Source organism: Melanostigma gelatinosum (genome assembly GCF_949748355.1).
Source record: "Melanostigma gelatinosum genome assembly, chromosome: 9".
Taxonomy (NCBI): Eukaryota; Metazoa; Chordata; class Actinopteri; order Perciformes; family Zoarcidae; genus Melanostigma; species Melanostigma gelatinosum.
This window is the reverse complement of record NC_136642.1, coordinates 21,362,578-21,384,125: the sequence shown is the minus strand read 5'-3', so window position 1 is coordinate 21,384,125 and position 21,548 is coordinate 21,362,578. Positions and strand designations below refer to the sequence as shown.

The 21,548-nt window shown below is 43.5% G+C and overlaps 1 protein-coding gene across 1 annotated transcript in view; it reads right to left on the bottom strand.

The window, feature by feature from the left end:
* me1 (malic enzyme 1, NADP(+)-dependent, cytosolic) overlaps positions 1–21,548 on the bottom strand; it is an 89,555-nt gene that overhangs the window by 11,266 nt on the left and 56,741 nt on the right. Inside the window, exons 4-9 of the mRNA XM_079275185.1 lie at positions 20,921–20,996; positions 19,406–19,567; positions 12,574–12,677; positions 6,254–6,363; positions 5,893–5,990; positions 5,052–5,165 (exon numbers count right to left, since the gene is read on the bottom strand). Of these exons, the coding sequence (XP_079131311.1) occupies positions 5,052–5,165; positions 5,893–5,990; positions 6,254–6,363; positions 12,574–12,677; positions 19,406–19,567; positions 20,921–20,996 (664 nt within the window). The remainder of the gene's footprint in view (positions 1–5,051; positions 5,166–5,892; positions 5,991–6,253; positions 6,364–12,573; positions 12,678–19,405; positions 19,568–20,920; positions 20,997–21,548) is intronic.

Genomic DNA, 21,548 nt, shown 5'->3' with positions numbered 1-21,548 from the left:
TCTGTACACACGACATCATTGCACTTCTGTCCATCCTGGGAGAGGGATCGCTCCTCTGTTGCTTTCCCACAGGTTTCTTCCCCTTTTCTCCCCGTTAAAGGGGCTTTTGGGGAAGTTTTTCCTGTTTCGATGCCAGGGTTCTGGGACAGAGGATGTCGTATGTGTACAGATTGTAAAACCCTCTGAGGCAAATTTAAAAAAAAAAAAAAAAAAAATAAAAGACAAGAAAATAAAAAAAATAAAAAATCTCCTCCGCGAATCGCCACCTTATCGTGGTGGAGGAGTTTGAGTGGCTCAGTGATCCTGGGAGCTATGTTGTCCGGGGCATTAGCCCCTGGTAGCAAACAGGTTTCAGGGGAGAGCCCAGACTAAGAGCGGTTCAAAACGACCCCTATGATAGTTAGCCCACGGACTTTAGCCACCTCGCCCGGACCAGGGAAACCGGGGCACCCTCCTGGAGCCAGACCCAGGAGGGGAGCTTGTAGGCGAGCGTCTGGTGGCCGGGCCTTTGCCCATGGGGCCCGGTCAGGCTCAGCCCGAATAAACACCATGGAGCAGCCACCCTGTGGACCCACCACCCGCAGGGACATGCATCGGGGTCGGGTGCTATGCAGACCGGGCGGTGGGTCGGGCGGGAGGCCTGGGCATGCCGATCGCCAGCGGCATAGACTAGCTCTGCACAGGTCAGTTATATTTTGAAAGTGACACTTTCTCTATTGGATTTGTTTACAGTTAAGCAGTGACTTTCAGTGGTACTGATATTCATCTGTGCTCATACTTTTTCAGATGGCGTATTGTTGTGCATGGTGGTATTGACGGCTTTAGTCGTTTAATCGTGTACTTGAGTGCCGCCACCAACAATCGAGCAGCAACAGTCCTAAGAATCTTTAGTTTTGTGTGTGTAACCAATTTACCCTTGAGTGTGCATGTCAAGGGGCAAGCCCACTCAACATTAGCCCTCTTATAAAAAGAAAGGACTGTCCTTTCCCTGTCCTCTGCACTGCCTCCAAGATCCATGGTCAGATATAATGACTTTCCAGTTGCATGCTGGCTTAAAATGTCTTCTTTGAATCTCGTTGCTGCCTCACTGGGATTTGAAAGAATTTTCCAATCTAAAAAAAGTTTTAGAATTTACTGCCAGATTGGGGGATGTTTTTACTTCTTTTTTTTTCCAGTGCACCATATCGCTGCATTGTTTTCCACATTATAGGACAGCGTGTCCAGGAATCCATGCGGCATGTGGATCCTGGTGGGGTTTTGATGCTGAACCCAAGAAGGCGCAGGAAGTACTCTGTACCAGCACCAAACTGTTTATGGCACATTGACGGCAATCATAAACAAATAAGGTATCAAAAAACATAAACCATCTCAAGCATTGCTCAAACATTCACTTCACTGTAAATTGTACTACTTTCAGATACTTACTACCCAGTATACTGTACATCCAGAACAGTTACAAAGATAGGCCCATCTACGATTGTAATGAACCCATCAGCATCACTGCAAGCCAGCCTTTGATTTATCCACGATGGATGGAGCAAATCCATTAAAGTTACCTGGCTTGTGCCAGTATCGAAATTACTTTGAACTTTTAGCCTTTGTGGTCTGTACGTGGAACGTCACTTCGCTAGCGGGGAAAGAGCCGGAGCTGGTGCAGGAGGTGGAGCGATACCAGCTAGATATAGTTGGACTCACCTCCACACACAGCGTTGGCTCTGGAACCAAGCTCCTGGAGAGGGGTTGGACTTTGTCCTTTTCCGGAGTTGCCCAGGGTGAGAGGCGCCAGGCGGGAGTGGGGATACTCACGAGCCCCCGGCTGAGCGCCGCTGTGTTGGAGGGGCACAACAGCTACGGTATTCAGAAGCTACGAGCTATGAGCAACAACAGTTATTGCCTCGTTGCTTTTAGATTCTAATGAGAAGACACGCTGCTTCGTTTTACTTCTTCCGTTTGGTAGCCTTGAGAGACCTTAGTCTGCAAGTATGTCTGCATGAAGAAGATGTACGAATATATATTATATTCGCTAATGCTAATCGCGGTTAGCATTTCCCCATTGGCCGTAATATTAAAATTAGCTTAGAAGCTAGCGACATGTTATGATGTTCAGAGAAGACAACTTTAGTCCTGTTAAAAGCATCTTGCTGTTCAACGGGGACACCTGCGGCTTATAGACCAGTGCGGCTTATCTATGTACAAATTCTTTTTTCTTTTAAAAATCAGCTGGTGCGGCCTATATACCAGTGCGCTCTATAGTCCGGAAAGTACGGTAGTTAGAGAGACATTTATGTTTGGCTTGAGCAAACTGAACCTCACTGTGAAATGAAACTCCAACACAAACCCTGTGAAGTGGTGAAATGATGCATGTCTCACAGTCAATCGACTCAAGAACGCTAGACCAAACACACTTACACAAAATGCACAAAAGGGCAAAGCTATTCAGAAGGCAAACATACTAATGTTGAGTTTGGTACTTCTCACATTCACATTGGAGGAAAACTAAAAACTAAAATCAGTGCAGCCACATCTTAAGGTGCCCATTTGTATTGGAACACTTTTAGTTGGCAGTTTTTCAAAGCAAGTACTGCAGTAAAAATTGGCAGGCATGAAAGTTCTACTCTAAATCAGTCTTATGGCTGCTCAGGTCAGCTTTCTTATGCAACTACCAAATCCACTGAATATCAGGCTTTATTGAAAAGAAATCCATTGGAAACATGTGCGCTGGAAGTAGATAAATGATTCCCGGTTGCAAATATTTCAACAACCCTCGTTTAGTCCCTGCCTCTGTTGCTCTCTCTCCAGATCAATACCTTCAATGTTCAACTGATTACAATTACTGCCCAAGAAACCCCACTGACACACAAAGAGTTTCCATCGAGTTCAGAAAGGCTAACATCTACTTAATTTTTGTCAAAATGGAAGATTGTGATCTGCTAACAGGAATTCTGTCATGAAATATTAAAGCACTCAAGGCTTAATTAATCCATCAGTAACAGTCATACGAGTACAGTACACTGCCCCATGTTATTTTTGTGTGGCCTCATTAAGCATTAATCACGGTAAACATGTTGCAACTTCAGTTTCAGTTAGGGATGCACCAACACCAATATCGTCAAGAATCTTGGAGTTACCTTTGATCAGGATTTGTCTTTCAACTCTCAGATAAAACTTATTTCTAGGACTGCCTTTTTTCACCGACGTATTATTTAAAAAATCAGGCACATCCTATCTCAAAGCGATGCAGAGAAATTAGTTCATGCATTTGTTACCTCTAGACTAGATTACTGCAATTCCTTATTTTCAGGCTGCTCTAATAAGTCTCTTAAATCTCTCCAGCTGATCCAGAATGCTGCAGCACGTGTACTAACAAGAACTAAGAGGAGAGATCATATTACTCCTGTATTAGCTTCTCTGCACTGGCTCCCTGTAAAATCTAGAATAGAATTTTAAATCCTTTTACTTACCTACAAAGCCCGAATTGGTCAGGCTCCATCATATCTTAAAGAGCTGATAGTACCATACTGCCCTACTAGAGAACTGCGATCCAGTGATTCAGGGTTACTTGTGGTTCCTAGAGTCTTAAAAAGTAGGATGGGAGCCAGAGCCTTCAGTTATCAAGCTCCTCTTCTGTGGAACCAGCTTCCCGTTTCAGTCCGGGGGGCAGACACACTCACCACATTTAAGAGTAGGCTTAAGACTTTCCTCTTTGATAGTGCTTTTAGTTAGGGCTGGCTCTGGCTTGCCTTGGACCGGCCCATGGACAAACTGGTATAAGCAAAAACTACAGGGGGACTTCCTACACTGAGCACCTCTCTCCTCCTCTTCTTCACCTCTGTCTGTATGCATTGATGTCCCATTAATGCTCATTACTAACTTTACTTCTTCCCTATATTTGTGCTTTCTCGCCTCACAGGATGACCGCCGTTTCATCTGGACACTGGTTCTTCAACCAGCCATGGCCCTGCTGACACCTACTACGATCTTCATTATGAACATTATTAATCCGATTACAGATACCATTAATGCACAGTACTGATTTTGTCTCTTCCCCGGAGTCCTTGTGCTTCCTCTCCTCACAGGTTTCCATGGAGCATGGTTTCATCTGGACCCTGGTCCTTCCTCCTACCATGGCCCTGCTGACTCCAACTGCTAATATCACTTTTATTATTACTCACATTACTATTTCATACTACCGATACCATTAATGCACATTATTGACCTGCTTCTTCACCAGAGTCTCTGTGCTTTCTCGCCTCACAGGTTCCTGTGTATCCGGGTTAAACCTGGACCAGGTGTTGCCTCCTGTCGTGGTTGTGTCATACATTGAATGTGCTGTAATTACATTGAATGTGTTGTAATTCACTATCCTGTTCTACACATGACATCATTGCACGTCTGTCCATCCTGGGAGAGGGATCCCTCCTCTGTTGCTCTCCCACAGGTTTCTTCCTCTTTCCTCCCCGTTAAAGGGGTTTTTGGGGAGTTTTTCCTGTTCTGATGTGAGGGTTCCGGGACAAGAGGATGTCAAACGTGTACATATTGTAAAGCCCTCTGAGGCAAATTTGTAATTTGTGATTTTGGGCTGTACAAAAATTAATTGAATTGAAAATTGAATTGAATTGAAGGAATGAGGGGTTTCTGGTCGGAGAGAGAAGAGCGGAGGTGAAGAGATGGAGGTGGGATGGAGGAGAGTGGAAGAAGCAGTGAGAAAGCTGGGAGTTGAGGACAGTGAAGAGGAGGAGGAGGAATGAGGGATGAGGGATGAATCACATGGATATGGTGGACAAAACAGATGTGTAACAGATGTTGATGTTTTGCAGTGAATCCAAGGACAAACCTGTCACGTAAACCATAGGAAATGTTTACTCTTGATTGTGGAGGTAACTGCTTGGGAAAATCCACCCTTAGACGTTTTTAACCCGTGATAACATCAACTTGTGATGTTATCACTGTGTCATTTTTTCCAGGATTTATGTTTCTCACTGGACTGTTTATTCTGGTCAGATTTCATTGGATTATTGCACATGTGCATGTGCGGCGCTTTATCAACACACCTTGACAACGAGACCCTTGGAATCGACCATCCAGATCTTTTTCAAGCACTCCTCCTTCGTGAGTCCCTCCTTCTCCATGGCCATGGCGACCAGCTCAGCAATCCCCATCGCTGCCTGGGAGCAAGACAAAAGAGGAGGGGGAGAGGAGCTGCATCACGACATCGCCATGCCAGCAATAGTCCGGAAAAATGTCCCATTGGACCGAAGGACCCATTTTCCTGCAGCCCGTTTCCCCGAGCACAGACACCCATTTGCTCATGGAACCAACTCTGTTTAATCTTTATGTATCGACAGAAAAACACAGCAAAAGCAACAAAGTGATCGCTCAAGACACAAGTGACTGTCGCTCAGCTGTTGTTTCAGAGCAACCATGCTGTTTGTAATGTGTAGGTGCAAAGTGGTCTCATGGGAAGGTGAGTCACGAATGAGCATTCAAAGCTTAAAAGCATTTCAACAACAGTAACGGCAGGCAACAAAACTACTTAGTTAGGTTTAGGAAAAACATCAGGGTTAGGCCAAGACTTTTGTTTTCACAGTGAACACGAACGCCGGTCTCCTGGGTTTGTTATTTTCAGATTTTGAACAACTATATTATTAAAAGGCTGATATTTAAACAAAAATATGGAATAAATCATGATTTATTGGAAGAAACCATCTGTGTAAAATCAGACATTCAGCCCCCCCATATAGCCTGAATAGAATCATCCTTTTTTTCATAGCCACATTTTACCGCCACTGCACAATTGTGTAACTGAGACAGATTGCTGACATCACCACACTTTCACTACATTTCGCCATGTCGACTTTTTTGTCTGTCTCGCTTCAAGTGTGCTGCACATACCTCTCCTGCACCTTGGAACACGATGGTATGGTCGCACATTTTGCTCTTGGTGACGCGGAGAGCGGCCAGGAGTCCGGCTACTGCTACTGCAGCAGTACCTACGGAGATTTATAGTGCAACATCAACACTTTTTAGTTTAATATCGTCCTGCTGATATTCTTCACAGAATGTGTAACATTCATGTTACTGCTGTACCTCCGAGAGTGACAAAGGAAAACATGAGTGACTCACAATCACATCCCACATCTTAGAACCAACACATATTTTACACTGATCATAAGGTTTTATGAAAGAGAAATGAATGATTGGGTTAGCTGGACAGAGAAGGAAGTCCATTTGTGTGTGTGTGTCGTTGAGTTACCTTGGATGTCATCGTTGAATGTGCAGTACTTGTTGCGGTACTTGCTCAGCAGCCTGAAAGCATTAACATTTGCAAAGTCCTCGAATTGAATCAGACAGTCCATTCCATACCTGAAGAAAAGGAGGAATAGAAGGAGATAACAGTTATTGGTGAATGGCCATTTAATAGGCTTTTGCACACACACACACACACACACACACACACACACACACACACACACACACACACACACACACACACACACACACACACACACACACACACACACACACACACACACACACACACACACACACACACACACACACACACACACACACACACACACACCTCCATTTTCAGAGACTTTGTTTCCGTCCTGAGGGGGGCGCTCTCCCACCACACTACACGCACAGGCTCAGAAAAGAAGAGGGTTGATGTCAGCCTTTCAGAGCAGTGTTTCAGTGGAGTGGAATCTCTCAGTTTTCTGACCATGCACAGTTATATCTAAAATATTTCAATAAATAGAGAGGAATAATTTTGGATTTGAAGTTATGTCTAAAGTCAAAATGAAAGACAGAACTTTGTACACGGTTTTGTTTCGTTGACGTTCGACAAGCTGACACCTGTTTTCCCCGACTTCACAATGAGAGGAGGTCAAACCTCCACAAAGGGGTAGAAGCACAAACCCACCCAATTTGAGGGGAAAGAACACAGAGCCCACCCAGTCTCCCAGTAAAGCAGCCGTGTTCAATTTTTACAAGAAGCTGCTCAGACATACAGTCAATACAGGAGCCTGTGTGTGTGAGCTCCCACAGAAAACATCATACAATGAAAATGAGCCATAAGGCCGGCGTCATGAGTCTGTCAATTATATTTAGCAGCGACAAAGAGGAATCCAGAGTCCTCGTGCCTTTCAACAGATGCAGCTTTTGTTCAGGGAATTTTACTGGATGTTTGCAGAGCCACTGCTGATGCTGCTCTACAAGATGAAAGACAGGCCTTCAGCTGTAGGGGGGAAAAAGGTGACCTGGTGATGGTGTGCCGGATAACATTATGTCTGAAAAGCTCATGGCAGATAGATGTAATACAATGCTCAATACTCTATATGTTTTTCCACACTTAAGATACTGTTTTACTGCCTTTTCTCCGTTCGGTCTTTAAACTTTCTTTCTTTTCATGGAACCCCACCTCAGAAGGAAAAGGAGGTTATTGTCAAATTCACTCAAGCTGTTTCCCACTTGTTAGTGTGGCTGCTAAACGGCTTAAACATTCAGCAGGAGGAGGATGAAGCTGAGCGGAAGCCGGGCAAGAAAGACATGCAGGACCTGAGTTCAACTGCAATAAAACCTAATGTCCCGATGAGAGAGAGCGCCATCGCCAGGTCACCATTTATCCTCCCCACTGCGAGACACCGATTCCTGATACCGAGACTGACAGCCCGGCTGACTTACTGCCAACACGGCAGTAGCGCCGAGGAGAGAAATGTGTTTTCTATCAAGCAGAGAGCAGCACTAAAGCAAGGAGAGCCTGTGAGGAGAGGAGGAGTAATGAGGCCGAGAAGGGAGCTGTAAACTTTTTCATTGTGTCGGGGCTTTTGGAAGACGGAGACAGGCGCCCTCTGGCATGGTTTGGTGCAACTCGCGCGCTGGAGAGGTCACACCAGTTCACGCAGAACCAACCTGTCTAAACAGAGAGCCCACAGAGATGGACGTGTGCGTGTAGAGCCCTGCAGAAGCTGATACTCATGCTGCAACTATTCTCAGGGAAGACTGAGAGGATTAGAATCTGAGTTTACATATTAGAGTGAAAAACTATTTATTTCAAAATGTCAGCCAAGAAAGATCAGAGACTCCTGACAAAGACCTGACAACAACTGAGCTGTGAACACTTTCATATGTATGGGCGTCCACTGACCATAAACTACAGAGTGACTATCTGTGGTTGTGGTGCTGCGGAAAAGAAAGGAACATCTTCCCGATGCAGAAAGCTCCCGATGCAGAAAGCGGTCGTCTGGGAACCGGAAGGTCAGCGGTTCGATCCCCGACTCGGACAACTAGCTCTGGCGTCCAACGGATCTATCCAATACTCAAAACTGATGTAAAGAAGGACCTATTAAATCCTAACACATCATCAGCCATTAATGATAATTGCGCAACATACTTTCACTCAGAAACAAACTACAGTGAATGTTATTGGCCAACATTCAGTATTAAGAATCACTCACACATGAGTATTGATGAGTCCTATTTATTTCTAGGTCGCTTCTCAAAGCAATTTTGGTAGCTTTTATCTCATTTATCTTATCATTCATTTAATTGTTACTGTTCAAATTCCTTTTGTATTTAAATGTATAAAATGGCATTACATTTGGTGATGAGTGACTTTGAACTCAAAACAAAGTTCAGGACTTGTCTGCTGCCAAAGCAATGACTTTGTTCTCCCTCGCATGGCTGTTATGAAAAAACAATAAAGAGAAGGTTCACTCTTGCTGCTCTCAGGGTATTCTTTTAGCTGCAGCAGGTAGCTGTTTTCAACAAGCTCTAAAACCCCTGTAGACTACCTGCTCAGCACCAAACTGCTGACCGACAAAGTGAAGTGACTGGATTTAGCAGCTAAAGAACCACATATGTCAGTGGTGAGCAGCCAAACAGATATGAAAATAGAGTAAATATTGGACTTTGGACATTCATCAGACACACACCAACACATAAGAATGCTCTGAATATGTAAATAAGCAACTGTTTTCTACCCAATTTGGACATATAGTTTGTTTCAGATAGCCCAAAGTGGCCAACTAATCAGTTATTGCAGGTTGAAGCCCTGAGGTTAGAGCGTCTTGTGACGTATTCTTCAGTGACACAGAATATTTCCTGTGGGTTTGATTGTACCGCTAAAAAAGTGGGCGGGCTTAGAATGTAGAGTAATAGGGAGCTACAGATTGATTGACGCATGGATGTCATTCTGTTACTGGTGGAAATTAGTCCGCACTAGCTTATGTAAGCACACTTCACATTTTGTTTTACAGGACAAAAAGATTATTGGATTTTGATTTAATATATATATAAAATACGAAATATGAATTATTATTTTTTACATATATTGTTTAATAAGTGCACAGTATGACCTGGGATGTGATCTAAAAGGGATAAAAAGCCTTTATTATCATTTCAATTTGACTTTTGACACAAACTCTTAAATACTTCATACTTCAACAGCTCCATCAGGACCTTGTGGGTACGACTCGATCAGTTGCCTGGTAACCAACCCCACACCTGTTATCAGATATTTTGACTGAGATACTGCCAAATCCTGATTGGTGCTCAGACATCACCTTCTTCCAACTAAGCCCCGCCCACTTCAAACCAGTCAAAACCTCACATGTGTTTTTGCTTGTTGCAAGAAGCCGAATGAGTAAAATGTAGGCCTTTGAATTTACATTCGTCATTCCTTTGCATTGCACAACCTATATGAAGGCTGGTGTTTTGACTTATTGAATTTTCCCGCTGGAGACATCTGGAAACGGAAAAACAGCCAGACAGGCAGACAAGACACCTGCAGACGAGACTCTAAACCTTTCTAGCCGCTGCGAAATGCTAGCAGAACAACACAAAGCTCCTTTGTGCTTAAAACGTTTATACTGCAGCGATTTATGACGTGCCGCTATAATACGGGTCGAAGTATGAAAGAAAAATAGCTGGACTCATTGTTTTCTGGAGGAGCACTTTCACGGTGTCTTAATACTTACTGCCAAACCAGTCCAATGTATTGAGAATGACTGCTTGCGACTTTATCATTAATGTCTGACAGTATGAAAAAGAGAGCGAGACATGAGACGCGCTCCCATGTGGCGAATCACTCAGACTTTGGCGTTACGTCTGTGCCGATCTGTAGAACAGGGGAGTTAACAAGTGACCCAGATCCTTCAGGAAACACGATCCGGCTTCACCTGAGACTTGATGAAATCTGAACCCCCAGCTAACAGGAAGTAGGTGGATGCCGTATGTACTCGTGGGCGGGGAGGGAAAAGTGATTCTCTTAGTCGGAGCTCTGCAAAGAAGGTCACACACACAAGGGTGCTCTGTCCAAACACAGCTGTCGAACCTGTGTGCATAAATGTGTGTACACACACACACACACACACACACACACACACACACACACACACACACACACACACACACACACACACACACACACACACACACACACACACACACACACACACAGTCTGTTACCGCGGTTCATGGCTGAACCTTAATAAATCCCCAACCCCCTCTCGCTCTCCTGAGAGGCAGCATCTCTCAGCACACGTTATTTCTCAAATCCCCGAGCAGTCATTGAAGACAAAGACGCATTCTGCATTCCCTCTCCTCTCCTCTCCTCTCCTCTCCTCTCCTCTCCTCTCCTCTCCTCTCCTCATCGCCCTTTTCTCTGTGTTCTTTATTCTCTCGGTGCCAAGAGTTTAAAATAGTCGATGCCATTCATGTGGTTATTGCTTGCTTTTCAGATATGTATGGAGCACAACTCTGCACCTGTTGTGTCAAACACTGTACAATCATTTCTGACATAGAAATATACTTTTCCTTTTATCAACCTGAGGTCTAAAAATACTTGAACTTATATTTTAGAGTTAAATAGCTTGGGAAAATAGCTTAGCACCGACGCATGAAACCACGTTTCATTGTTTACACTCACTGTAGCGTTTTGCGGAATAGTTGCATTTAGTAGAAGAAAAGCTAACGCCTTATTGCCGTGTGACTAAAAGTGCTTTTTAACTCCAGCACATCCCTCCAGTTCCATCTCATCATCTTTACAGAGCGGGATTCTCCCAGAGAAATCTGCACAGACCAGCAAAAATACAAGAGGGATTAAGGGGCGATGAAAACGGTCATTGTTTCCCTGACAGAAACCTGGCCTTGAATCAAACACTCAGTTGCATCATTCTCCTTTAACTGAGCAGCATTCTTCAAATGATGGATTAAAAAAACTCCCTCCCTCTGCTTATTGATGATGAGTCAATCTGGACTATTTTAGTTCTCGTTCACATTTCTTAGAAAACTAAATAGGAATATTACTTAAAAGACTGCAGAGCTGTAATCATTCATTCAATCTCTGAGCCCATAATTACTCATTTTCCGCCAATCTGGCTCCTTTGGGGAAAAAGCTCTGCTGTTCCCTGTCGTTGAGAAGCCACCCGGTTATTAGAGTCATGGATTCCTGTTGCCAGCTGGAGGGGGCCCAGACTTCTCCGACTGGACTCTCATGTGTGCCCCTGTGTGTGTGTGTGTGTGTGTGTGTGTGTGTGTGTGTGTGTGTGTGTGTGTGTGTGTGTGATCGCTTCTTGGCGCAGGGACGCAGAGATACGCAGATGTGTCGGCATGTATACAAGCCCCAAAGTATACAAAAGTCTCGTTAATAAAAACTCTGCAATAAAAAAGTCTGCAATAAAAACATCAGCATGACTGCACCTAGTTTTAGCTCAAGAGAGGAGGGAAAATATACGATCAATGTGCGTGCAAACCAAATGAATAACAATGTGGAACACTTAACACTTCAGTCTCCCTGTGCCTCTAAGCCAAGCTAAAGATAACCCCTCACAGTGAACCACTGCTAAATCTAACATGGCACGACACCACAAGTCTGAATCATGCCTCCTCTGTGCTTGGGGAAGATACGGATGTTTCCTGGTCTGCCACCACTGGAGTCAACAAGGAGATTCCTGTGAACCTCGCTGTTGACGTGCTCAACCATTCTGCATTCAGGATAATCATGCATTCCACTTCTGAATAGGCTGTCCACCACAAGCAGAGAAGCTCTCCTATCACCACTGAAAAAGTCCAATTGGCTGAGTTTCTGTGGACTAACGAGCGAGACAGATCATTATGGGCAGGTTCAAAATACATTATGTTACGCTGCCAAGAGTCAAAAACATACAAGTGTTCAGCTCAACTGCTGGAGGCTCAAGCGGTTTCTGAATCGTTGGTTAGCTGTGCTGTCAGAATTCTGTCGGGAGACGATCATGCCACCGAAATCAATAGCACTAATGGTAACCACGGCTCTCTGATCGCTTCTCAATAAGCGGATGTTTCCATTCAGCCAGTGGGCAGAGTTTTGATTGGCGCTGCTAAGCAGCAATATAAACTTAGTTCAAAGAAAGTAAAACCGAATCATCTGCGACCGAAGTTCCAGACCGTTGAATCCCAAAAGGTCTGGCTCCATCACACTGGATGTCCCGACTATGCTGAACTGCTGGACATATTTCTTTTAACAGCACCATGTGCTGTTTGTATTTAAAAAAAACGACAATAGCAGACTGCATGAGGCCAATAGGATCATACCTGTCTGACACAGCCTTCATAAATTCATCCAGCAGGTCATCGTAGGCCTGGCCCCGCACTCTCTTATGTCTCAGCCCAATGTAGAGAGGGTCCTTCAGCAGCGCCTGCAAATACACATGGAGGCAGAGGACAGAATGGAAGGTGAGAGGAGGGAATGTGAAACTGATGGGAAGACTGAAGGAGAAGAGGGGGGAAAGGAGGACACTTTTTTAGTTTTTGATGTTCCATCTCTTTAAAGCTGCACTAGGTAATTGTACAAGTTAGTAACTCCACAACTAACTAACTTTGGTTGAGTGATTTGGGTGTGTTTTACATGTAGCTGCTAGCCTCAAGCAGAGATGAGGAGGCTACTAAACTCACTTCTTTCTAACTCCACATCCCAAGATTTCTTTTATTTTCAAACTTGTAGTTTTCTACCCGGATAGACTTCAACCTTTTTTCAAATGCAGTAAAACTCCCAAAACATGGAAAATTACTTTGATGTGTAAAATCCATGGAGTTCCCCTTTAAAACCTTGACTTGAGTAAATTATAAACAGTAGGCCTACACTCATTTATCAAACTGTAAGCATTTAGATTGAATTGGTTTGTTCCTATTTCAACTACAGTACCAAAGTGCATAACTCTCTTCAGCAAAGTAACTACAAGATGATTAGGAAATTAAAGACCTGTAAATAAAAAAGCTTTACCAACGTGTGTAGACTGTGCTCCAGTTATAAAGGATCACATTTCCATAAAGTTGGGGGGCTTTTAATAGACCAATGAAAACCTGAGTAAGTGAAAAATATCCACTTATTCCCAAGTGTGTGCCAAAACCCAAACAGAGAGGATCCTACACCTCCCCAAATGCACATTTATAGTGTCCCGTAAACGCCCACCTGTCTATCAAACATGATGGCCAAAGCTTGTCACACAAGCTTTGTGTTAAAAATGTCCAAGTCCAAATAACCCTGATGATGTAATCTTTATTTATTCAGACTATTAAATAGCACCTTCCAGAGCCAAAGAAGCCTTTTTACAACTGCTTTGCAAATGTCACCCGGCAGTGCTGATAGATCGCTTACAGACTTTGCTTTGTGGTATCGGCACATCGCCCATCAGATCTTTGGCTCGCTGCACCTGCCTGATACAACATGGCTGTGTCCAAACATACAACGAGCTGTAGATTTGTACCTAGACAGATTTTGGAGGATAGACTCATAACCTAAATCCGCTACACTCCATAAACTTTGACTTCCGGGGAAGTTCGGCCCCAAAGGCCGGGGAAGTGATCCAGAGCGTTGTCGAGCCTCATTGGGACAGGCGACCTTTACTTCAGGAGATGGATAATTAGAGGGTGCCACTTAGATGAGCGCGACAGCCGCCTTTCCATGGCAGGGTCAAGAGCTGCCACGTCCAAGAACAGCTCAAAAGGTTTATATAAAAGGCAAGATGTATTTGAAGTCGACAACTGGTTTCCTGGCAAGCTTTTAATGGACAGTAATAGGTCAGAGTTGGCCGAGTTCAACAGAAACCAAAACATTTTCATGTGATCCCGATGAGAGGTGGATTGATATCAGAGGGCGCTGTTGGTGGGAATTTCACAAGATGATGCAAGAGCATGCAAGGAGAGAGATACAAATGACCACCTTCTATTGAGTGTATATGATGGGCATTTCTTTGTTCCATTTACACGCTGGGACAAAACTGGTATTAAAAGCTGGAATAGAGGAAGCTGCGTTATAAGCGACTCGGATAGTCCTGAGTGGGTTTCAAGTGGGCTGACCTCGTTGACACTGCGCTGAACTGTTGACACGAGTCGTCTTTCTGTCCCCGATTATCTACCGTTGATTGGCTAAGCTGTCCTTTGTGTGGTACAGACCCTTCTCTCTCTCAGAAGGGGTTAGTCCTCGTGTATGGCTTTACAGTTCATGCCAGCTATAGACACAGAAGCTCCACTTTCACTGTTGCAAACTGTTTCCAAACTGATGACTGCTGCACTTTTAACGAGGGAGTTTAAGTCGTTCGACATGCAACCTTTAGTGTATTCAAAATGTGACTGCAGCATCTTCGATAGGTTTGTTTTGAAGAAGCAGTGGAACGAGACCAGGAATGAAGAATAGCCCGGACCTGTCAGAGGAAAAAGACACCCGGCATTGGACATGTGAAAGCCCACCCGGCACCGATGCACAAGCAGCATATTGTCCTGGATGACATCATTGACTCTCATTTCAGCATGAGTGTCTGTGTGTGTGTGTGTGTGTGTGTGTTGAGGTTACTCCAGGTGACATCAGGCACTGACGGATAGAGTCCAGGGAGATAACAGGATGATGCAGTAAAACATGGACTCATTCTTGTGCGTACTGTATGTGAGACGGAGATAAGAGCGGTCCAGTGAGACTTCATTGCTGGTTTTCACACGAGATTACACAGCTACCACATTCCTCCGCAGAAAGAATAACAATTACACAGCGGCACAATTTCTAAAAGTCTAAAACAGACATTTTAAAGGCTCCGAGCCTTCTCGTTCCACTTTTGGGGAAATATGCTAAATCATTTTCTTGCCAAAAGGTAGATGAGAGGAAGTGAGTTTGTTTCCCAAAATGTTCAAAAATGATTTGTCGAAAGAAAAAAAAAAAAAGTCTTGGTCAGGGGGTCTGCCTGCTCGACTGTTTGGATGTCTGCCCGCTTGCCTCGCTCTCTCGCTCTACTCCCATAGCCACTCAAGGACAAATATAATCCCATAATAACAGTCATTTTAATAATTAGGTGGAGCTACCACTCCCTCATAGCTTCCCACCTCCATCTGCTCCCATCATGCCTTCAGTCATGACGGCAGATTGAGGCGGGGTACCGAGGGAGGACACACACACACACACACACACACTCACACAGCCTATTTATCCCATTACAACTCATTTAGCCTGTCATCTCTTTAGAATCAGATAAAAATGGAAAAGTTGGCCAGGGCCAGGCAGACTACAGTAAAATCTCTTAACGGTATTTCTTTTAAAGTTGCACACACACAATATGGTGTGTGTGTGTGTGAGCGTATATGCGCTTGCAGACAAGGTTTGTCCCTGTGCATGTACAGTACACTTTCTGTTCGGTGCTGATGGATCACTAGTAATGTCCGATAGTTAACGGTAAATAATGTCTTTCTTTCCAAGAAGTCTATACAGTAAGTCTCACGTCCAGTGGAATATATCTAAGTTCAACAAAAGTAATTTGCTACATTACTCATTATATTACTGATATGTCATATGACTTTAAACTACTCCAAACCCAAGGTTACAGCTTCTGAGAAAGCAAGACAGTGTTGTATAGGTATGTACTTATCATTAACAGCTAGCCTGACGTTAGCCCTGGGCGACCCCACACAGCAGCTCAGTAGAAGTCCATTTCACACAAACTCCAACTTTAAACAATCCAGGTGATGCTAAATAGGCTTAACAGCAGCAAGGAGCTAACTGCCTCACACACCTTCAGTCCCGCCTCTAACAAGCGTAAGGCACAGCTACTCGTTACTGAAAGAAAGTAATCACATTACTTGTTACTGCCTCAACCTATAAATCTGTGCATTAAGCGTAGAGCTGGAGCCGAGTAACAGTTTTTCTTAACAAACAACACTTTATCCACACACCCAGTATCTCCGGCTATTTTGCACGTTGCATGACTCAGCCAATGATTAACAAATTGATTTACAATGTGTTCATTCTTGAGCTTATTGAGGAACCGTAGTCTTAAATTTGGACTGAACCAAGCTGGCTGTTTACACCATGCCATTAGCTGTACAGCTCCATTGCATGTTTAACTGTTCCTATAACCTCTCTACCTACACTATGTTAAGTTGTCATGGTTGAAGTCCAACAGCGCTGCCTCAACTGCAACAGACTGACACATATCTGCTGCCAAAATAGGAAGAGAAACAAAACAAGTGTTTCTCCTCTCCCTATTTTGGCAGCAGATATAAGGCAGATTGAGGGATTGGAACAAACCAAGCTGTGAGACAGATTGTTAAAGTTGTGCTGTGTTGCCCATAAATGTCTAAAACTGGTGCCGTGCAACCAATAATCGAATCTGCAGATGGTGTTATCACGCTTAACCAGAATCGCTCAAGCTCAACGTGGAAACTTAGAACGCACAGATATGCCAGTACTGTAGGTCTATAAAGATAAAGATAGGGTGGAATGAGAGAGGATTTTTCTCACTTAATCCCAATGGCATGAAGACGGCTAACATAGCAATGTAATATATTGCAAAGGCATTCTGGGAAGACTGCAGTGTTTCTGTTGTTATAATGCAAGAGATGTCTGCATGAAATCAGTGGGCTTCTCCTATTCTTGGTCTCTTTCCAGTCTAACAAATATTGCATATACTTTTTTGCCAATTACATTTGAAGTTTAATTCCATTTGCAAACTCATCCGTCCTCAGCAACAACGCTCATCCTTAATCCACTTGGGACATTTGCTTGGATAGAAACTGAAGTCCGGGGACATGAGTCATGTGAAGACAGTCTCGGACGATGCAGGACAGCTACTGACAGGCTGAGCTCGACAGTGTCGAGCACACATGCATCTGAGGCTGCTACGCCCTTGGCTGAGAGTTGTGTATATTTAGATGTGCACGCAGGCTATTCTTAGTCTGTTTAAGGCTGCTTTCTGAGGCAAGGCCTACCTAGCTACGGGAGGATGAGGAACATTTCCCTCCTGGCATCAACCATCATGTACTCATTAGGGGTGTAACGGTTCACAAAATTCACGGTTGGGTTCGGTACGATACAGTGGAGCCACGGTTCGGTATGTTTCGGTACAGTAGAAAACTATAAATGCCAGAGAAATGTACTTGATTTTAAAATATATTTATTCATTACAACTAACATCATGAAGTTGTTCTTTGACTTTGAACAATGATGGAACTATACCTGAGTGACTCATCTTCTGGGGTGTCTTCTTAGAAACACATAAGCATAAAAAACAAAAACTGCTCCTTAATGTCATGTAGTATTGTTACTTACATCTTGCTTACATCTTGTATTGTTACTTACATCTTGCAAAAGAGATTTTTAATCTCAATGGGACTACCTGGTTAAATAAAGGTTTAAAAAAATAAAATAAATAATAATCTTTTTTTTTTTTTCAAACGTATTCGGTTCGTCATGCGTACCGAACCGTGAGCCTCGTACCGAACGGTTCAATACGAATACGCGTACCGTTACACCCCTAGTACTCATGGATTGTTAATGTGTTGGGGCAGCAGAGTTGAAAGGTGAGCAGGAAGACCAAGCACACTTGATATTTACTTCCTTGGGCTATAATGATCTAATTTCTCCACCTGGACGATTAGAGTTTCATCGAATTAAATATAATCCACTTTGAATTCAGCCCCTGCTGCTCTGAAGCTAACCTTTATCTCTGGCCTCTGTGTCGGAGGTAAACCACTTTCCCTGCGCAGTCTTAGCTCCACTGTACTTCAATAAGAAAATGTAAAACTGTGAATGTTTCAAAGTCGAAGTAGCAACTGTAAATAAAATATATTCATTCACTGTTAAATAATAGGTGCTATACTTGTAAAGCTTATATTGCGGAGTTGTGAGGTCACTGTAAGTAGGTCAAAAATGCCGAATGGGGCATTCCGTCACCCGTTCGTACGATAGGAACAGATACAGTGGCCCTGAAAGTAACGCTTGCGTAAACCACCAGATTAGGGCAGAAACTGCCATCGAAATGAGTAGGAGAAGAGCTCTTTTTATCTATTCACACAGAGACTTCGAAATAGTTTAGAACTGCACCCTTTTCCATTTTTCTCAGCACAATAAGTGTTAACAATATGCTGTACATCAACATTTCACACACACTGACGTTCCAGAGAAGGCGGGTTCCGGACGTGAGCCATTGTGGGTGAAGTTGCCCAGTGCTCCATCAGGCTATTTGAATGCTAAAAACAAATCCGCCTCTGCTTTGATTTTGACCAATGGCTCCACAAGGAGAACCAGATGGACACGCCTGCTTACTCTGTATAAGCGCTTTTAGGTTTCACTTTTGCACTCTTTGCCTTTGCTAGGGTCCGTGCACGTTTAACTGCTGGACATAATACTTCTGTCACAAATAAATGTTATTGCTTGAATTGAGCTAAACGCCTCGATCTCAGTCTGTTCACTCGATCTTCATTCATAACACAACGCCACACTAGAAATACTCCACTACAGGCGATATTCCTACACTTCAAATTCTACTTAAGTTGAGTTTGACGTTTGGGAAATATACTTGTTCACATATTTGTCAAGGTTTGGACAAGAAGATTGATATCACTCTCATGTTTGTACGGTAAATATGAAGCTACAGCCAGGAGCTGGGTAGCTTAGCTTAGCATAAAGACTGGAAACTCTGCAAGTGATAACAAAATCTGCCTGCCAGCACCTCAAAAGCTCCCTAATTAACATGTTGCATCTTTTGTTTGTTTAATCCGTACTTTGTGCTAGTGCTAATTAGCCAATGTATGTTAGCACGCTAACGTGCTAAAGTAAGAACATGGTATACATTAAACCTGCTAAATATCAGCAAGTTACCGTCGTCTTTGAGAGCATGTTGGCATTCTCACGTTAGCATTTAGATAAAGTGTGTGCTAACTGCAGCCTCACAGAGCGGCTAGCATGACCGTAGACGAGTTATTTATTCTGTGACAGAATGAAAAAACAGGTAGATGCATTAAAACTATACTTGTGTACTGTAAAGGTCATGAATAGATACTGCTTTCCATCGCTGATAGACACAAAATAAAGATAACTCAATATAAGAAGTTGCTTATAGTTCTGTGAATGGTCCGTCACTTATATTTAGACCACAGCTCTCACCTCATTGTCCGTGCCCACATCCAGCATGATAGGCAGGCACTGGTGGGGCGGCACACCTCCGCAGGCTGTGTAGAGGGCCAGCTTACCCACGGGGATGCCCATGCCACAGCAGCCCAGGTCTCCCAGCCCCAGGATCCTCTCTCCGTCCGTCACACACACCGCCTGTCAATCAACAGAAATGTAAGTTTTAAACAACCATCGCATCAATTACAATCTGTGTATAATGCTGTTCCATGTAGGATAGTCTAAAATTAGATCTGACATCACATTTACACACATTTTTACGAGAACATAAATGAAGCAGCAGTTCTGCCTCCTTGCCTCATGAATTAAAATCGTTTTGAGCACAAGTCCACCCTGCTACCCAGTAACTTGTTTATTTTCCCACTGTGTAAGCCAGGCCCTCCAACAGATCACCCTCCTGGCTTTCCACTCACTAGTCCTTTTACTTTTTAAGCAGTAAATGAGGTTGATTCCACAGCATGAATCAAATCAATTGTGTCAATATCCCCAGCAAAATAGTTTCATTTGAAATGTTCCTAATTGTCAAGTTTTTGTCTTTTTCCACCATCTGTGTGACGCAGATAACACTGGCACAACAGCCTGGTTCCTCCCACTATCTAACAAAGGGTGTCATTCGTTTTCCCATTTGAATGTTTAAAATCTAGAATGACCATAATTTATACCATTAACAGCTTTTTTCTCCCCAACACTTGTTAATGTGTGAGTCAGTGGTTGACTACCCTGGCTCCCGTGTGCCCTCCCTCTATGGAAATGTTAAAAGTAGGCCGTATTACGTGAGTTTACGATAAGACCACCCTGACAATGAGAGGCGGCATGTCAGCGCTGAGCTAAATGCCCTGCTGTTGACAGCCGTGAACAGGTGGCTGAGCTGCAGGTTTATTTGACGTGCCAGGAATGTCCACTGGTTTCGTCATTCTGAATATGACTAGATCGTGACTTAGCACATAGTCGCTCTGTACAGAAGATTGAAAGGAATATTTTAGGCTTTTGGGAAATTGGCCAACACAGCAGGTCAAGAGGACCAACACAATGGTGTTACCAGGTAACACCATTGTGTTGCTTTATCAGAATGAAACATCATAGACACCATAATCTATGTCGAAACAATGACTCTAAAGGTTGTTGGTCGTATTCTGTTGTTTTTCAATTTGATACAATTATACTGTAATGTCCTGCTAAATGCATATAAATCTAAGGATAAGGCAGGTCACATTCTATAATTTAGAATTGTCAGCGAATTCCATGAAACCCATACAAAAGCCACAAATTATTTTTGTATCAGCACAAATTTTGTATTGGCCACTGAGCCAATCGACCAAACCTTTCTGGTGTTTGCATTTGTGCAAACAGACATTGTTGTACTGTGCTTTACTGATCCAGTCAGACAGAACAACACTTAGTGTCCATGAGCTTTTATAATCTGACAGTGCTGGAACAACATGAGCATTATTAAATAAGACTTCATGCCACCGTCTGAGCGGTATCATTTACCCTGACGTCCTTTTCTGGCCAGTTCTGGAGCAGCGTAGAAATGTGGCCCCGGTCATGTATAGAGATGAACAGCCCCCTGGAACATAGAAAATCAAATGGAAGAATGCAATTTAGCAGAAGGAAGAGAAAGAGACCACACTTCTTGCATGTTCAAAAGGCATCACTAATGCAAAAATGTCACTGAAATGTTGGCAATACTGTAATGGCAACACAAAAACATATCCAAGATTTGAGGGAAAAGCTTCGAGTTGTTCTTAGGAGCTGTTGTTAGGAGCTGTTCCTTTGACCACGGTTTTATTGAATACCGATGGCACCTGGGACTTTAATGTTGAGCCCAGAGCCTCTGCAGGGAGTTTGCATTGGACCCTTGAGACTCCACAAATATTCATTCATATTAGTATCAATCCCAGGATAAAGAGATCATCTCTGTGCGTAGGGTCCAGCTGCGGTTTCTTTTCTACCCAACACACCCATCTGGTTATAGAATAGGGGGGCGGCAACACCTCCTCCATGCGGCAGTGACAGTAAAAACATTACTATTTGTAAGAATCTGCTCATAAAGTAAAGACCCATCTCAGGTCAATGCTTGTGGAAGACAGACAGCGGAGAAATGTCAAACACAAAACAG